The sequence below is a fragment of the Lycium barbarum genome, chromosome 3, assembly GCF_019175385.1.
Source record: "Lycium barbarum isolate Lr01 chromosome 3, ASM1917538v2, whole genome shotgun sequence".
In the NCBI taxonomy this organism is placed as follows: Eukaryota; Viridiplantae; Streptophyta; class Magnoliopsida; order Solanales; family Solanaceae; genus Lycium; species Lycium barbarum.
In genome coordinates, this window is record NC_083339.1 from 9,752,010 (window position 1) to 9,755,995 (window position 3,986).

At 42.3% G+C, this 3,986-nt stretch overlaps 1 protein-coding gene across 1 annotated transcript; it reads left to right on the top strand.

Moving 5' to 3' along the window:
* The first annotated feature begins 1,774 nt into the window (after window positions 1–1,774).
* On the top strand, window positions 1,775–2,554 carry LOC132630265 (uncharacterized mitochondrial protein AtMg00810-like). The gene has a single exon (XM_060345853.1). The coding sequence runs from the start codon at window positions 1,775–1,777 to the stop codon at window positions 2,552–2,554; it is 780 nt and encodes a 259-aa protein (XP_060201836.1).
* The last annotated feature ends 1,432 nt before the right edge of the window (window positions 2,555–3,986 follow it).

Genomic DNA, 3,986 nt, shown 5'->3' on the forward strand with positions numbered 1-3,986 from the left:
ATTTTATTGAATGTAATAGGAACAAACAGTTTTTATGTTCATCTTGTACTTTGGGGAAACAAGTTAAATTACCCTTTTATGAATCGATGTCATTCACTGCTTTTCCATTTGATATAGTTCATAGTGATCTTTGGACATCGCCCGTAGCTAGCTCTAATGGGCATCGTTACTATGTACTATTTCTTGATGATTTTAGTAAATTTTTGTGGACTTTTCCTATCTCTAAGAAGTCTCAAGTTTACTCTCTTTTCACCACATTCTATGCTCTTGTCAAAACTCAATTTGAAAGGCCCATTAAAAATTTACAATGTGACAATGGGAAAGAATTTGATAACGGGCCACTTCAATTATTTGCTCAAAAACATGGGATGCAATTCCGTCTCTCTTTCCCTCACACATCTCCTCAAAATGGAAAGGCCGAACGTCACATCCGATCCATAAATAATGTAATTCGGACCCTGCTTACCCATGCCTCGATGCCCCCATCTTTTTGGCATCATGCACTTTCTATGGCCACATATCTTTTAAACATTCTCCCCACTAAAGTTCTCGGATCCTCTTCCCCTACTCAACTCCTCTACCAAAAAGATCCTAACTATTCCCATCTTTAGGTTTTTGGATGTCTATGTTTTCCTTTGTTTCCATCCACCACCATTCATAAGTTACAAGCACGGTCCACTCCTTGTGTCTTTCTTGGGTACCCTTCCGATCATAAGGGATATAAGTGTTATGACATGTCAACCCGGAAAATTTTCGTTGCCCGTCATGTGGTATTTGATGAGCACACATTCCCATTCTCAAAACTTCATACTCCTGCCTCTCACACGTATGAATTTTTGGACCATAATGTTAATCCATACATCACTCATCATATGAAACGAAATTCTGGAAATACATCTCCCAACACTCTAAATTCCCTACCACCTCAACCCGTAGCTACTCCTAGTCCCCAGCAGCAGCCCAACCGGCCGCAGGACAACCCTTCCGCTGCTCCTGCACCGCTGCCTTCCAGCCCCTCTCTACCGCCTACGGCCCACTCCCCACAGCAGTCATACCCCATGACTACTCGGTCCCGTAATGGCATTTTCAAACCCAATTTGAAATATTCCTCTAACCTTAACACCGAGACCACTATCTCCATCTCTCCATTACCCAAAAATTTCGTAAGTGCTCTCCGTGACTTAAATTGGAAGAATGCCATGATGGATGAATTTAATGCTCTAATTGAAAATAAGACATGGAAGTTAGTTCCTCGGCCTGCTAATGTTAATGTGATTCGATCAATGTGAATTTTCCGTCATAAAAAGAAATCTAATGGTTCTTTTGAGAGACATAAAGCCCGTCTTGTAGATGATGGTAGGTCTCAACAGAAGGGTGTTGACTGTGAGGAGACCTTCAGTCCGGTGGTCAAGCCGGCATCCATTCACACTGTGCTAAGTATTGCATTATCTTATTCTTGGCCCACACCAGCTCGATGTCAAGAATGCTTTTCTTCATGGAAATCTCTCTGACACTGTGTATATGCATCAACCATTAGGTTTTCGGGACCCCAATTTTCCTGATCATGTCTGCCTATTGAAGAAGTCTCTCTACGGCCTGAAACAAGCCCCTCGGGCTTGGTACCAGCGGTTTGCCGATTTTGTCGCCACCATTGGCTTCTCACACAACAAGTCTAATCACTCATTATCGCAGGGGTTCTGATATTGCATATATACTGCTTTATGTCGACGACATCATTCTTACGGCCTCTTCAGACGATCTCTGTAAGTCGATTATGGCACTCTTGAGTGCCGAGTTTGCCACGAAAAACCTTGGTCCACTGAGCTATTTCTTGGGTATTGCTGTTACTCGTAATGCAGATGGCTTATTTTTATCACAGAAGCAGTATGCCGAAGAAATCCTAGAACGGGCAGGTATGTCACACTGTAGCCCGTCTCCTACACCTATTGATACAAAGCCAAAGCTAAGTGCCTCGAAAGATGCGCCATTTGATGATCCGACTAAGTATCGTCAGCTTGCTGGGGCTTTGCAGTACCTTACATTCACTAGACCAGATATTTCTTATGCCGTCCAACAGGTGTGTCTCCACATGCATGACCCTCGAAATGAACATATGGCTGCTCTTAAGCGTATTCTGCGCTACATTCGGGGGTCTATCGACTTTGGTTTGCATCTCTACAAGTCTACTATCAACAGCTTAGTCTCCTATACAGATGCAGATTGGGGTGGTTGCCCGAATACCAGACGCTCCACCTCTGGCTATTGCGTCTTTCTCGGTGACAACTTGATTTCTTGGTCCTCAAAACGTCAGCCTACACTCTCCCGTTCTAGTGCCGAGGCCGAATACAGTGGAGTTGCTAATGTTGTCTCTGAATCCTGCTGGATCAGAAATTTACTCCTTGAGCTACATTGCCCGATCCAAAAGGCGACACTTGTTTATTGTGACAATGTGAGTGCGATATACTTATCAGGTAACCCGGTACAACATCAGCGCACTAAACACATTGAAATGGACATACACTTTGTTCGCGAAAAAGTTGCCCGTGGCGAGTGATAACGTCCAAATCCACCCTATTAATTAGAATGGGCACGGTCGTATGCAAATATAATTTACCCAACTATGAGTCGGGGTCGAATCCCACAGAGAACAATATGTAGGTGATTTAAGCAGATTAGGAATTATCACTAACAATAGCTATGCCCGAACGCATCAATGGTGGTTTTTTATAAGGTTTTGATAAAATACGGAAATATAAATTCTAATCTAGAAAGCAAGTAAATTGATCAATGGCAACAAGAATGGAAGGAGGGAAACTACTTCTCAAGTAACGATCCAATCTATTTCACGAATTGTAAATAATAGCAAGTTTATGTTATTTAGCCTCGGATAATGACTCTAAATTAACTTCTTCCGAAGATTAACTAGACTACCCAATTGAAGATCCCTCAAGCAATTAGGAGCATTAAGAACACCCGAATATGGCTACAAGTGGTATTGCCTATTCCTAGGTCAACTTCCATTAGATGAGGGTTAACGCCACAAATTCATGTTAATTATCCTATCCCAACTCCGTTTTTCCTCTTCCGAGTTTCAAACAAAGTAAATGGGCGAGTTCAAAGGTTAGCTAATCCCTTGAAAACATTCATGAACAAGAATAATTAAAATAGCAAAAACTTACTTGATTAAGAACAATGCAAATGAATAAATAAGCACAACAAGAGTGTCAATCTTAATTGTCACCAAGAGATTTCCATCAACAAGGATTAAAAAGAAGAAAGAACAATTTGTGTAGGAACCCTAGCTTCCAACTTGTGGGAGCTGCCAAAGATACTGATGTTTTGCCCTCATTTTCTATTTATAGGAACTGAAATGGAAGAAATCGTCAAATCCCAGGTTCTGGTTGAAAATTGCCGAAAATCCTTCATCGCGATCGCGCCATGTGTATGCGCGATCGCGTGGATGACGTCAGCTTCCCCTGCTCCCTTAATCGCGATCGCGTGTAGCTCCTGCGCGACCGCGTGGAATTAACAACGCGCGTAGGCGCGATCGCGTTACATTCCAGCGCGATCGCGTGGAGTACAATTCCCGCGTGGGCGCGATCGCGTGGGTACTCTGCGCGATCGCGTAGAGTATTTTTCCACGGCTCTTTTCCAGAACTTCCAGTTAATTCCAGTTTTGCAACTTTTTTGCTTGTTTTCCACACTTAGGCTCTAGGGACCTCGTATTACCTGAAACATGACAAAAACTACGTAAAATGACATAGACTTGCTTAAAAACAAGTAAAACTTATAGTTAAAAAGCATCGATTGTGGTGTAAAATCACGCCACATCAACACCCCCAACTTAAAGTATTTGCTTGTCCTCAAGCAAGCCATACAAAACCATGACTCAATCTAACACCTAGATATTATAGAATAACAATGTCTACATTGGTTTTGACTTTGAACTACCGGCATGCATGTTTTCCTTTAAACGACCACCCCCA

What these genes read in the sequence shown, in the direction of transcription:
- LOC132630265 (XM_060345853.1), top strand. Translation starts at nt 1,775, where the DNA reads ATGGCACTCTTGAGTGCCGAGTTTGCCACGAAAAACCTTGGTCCACTG.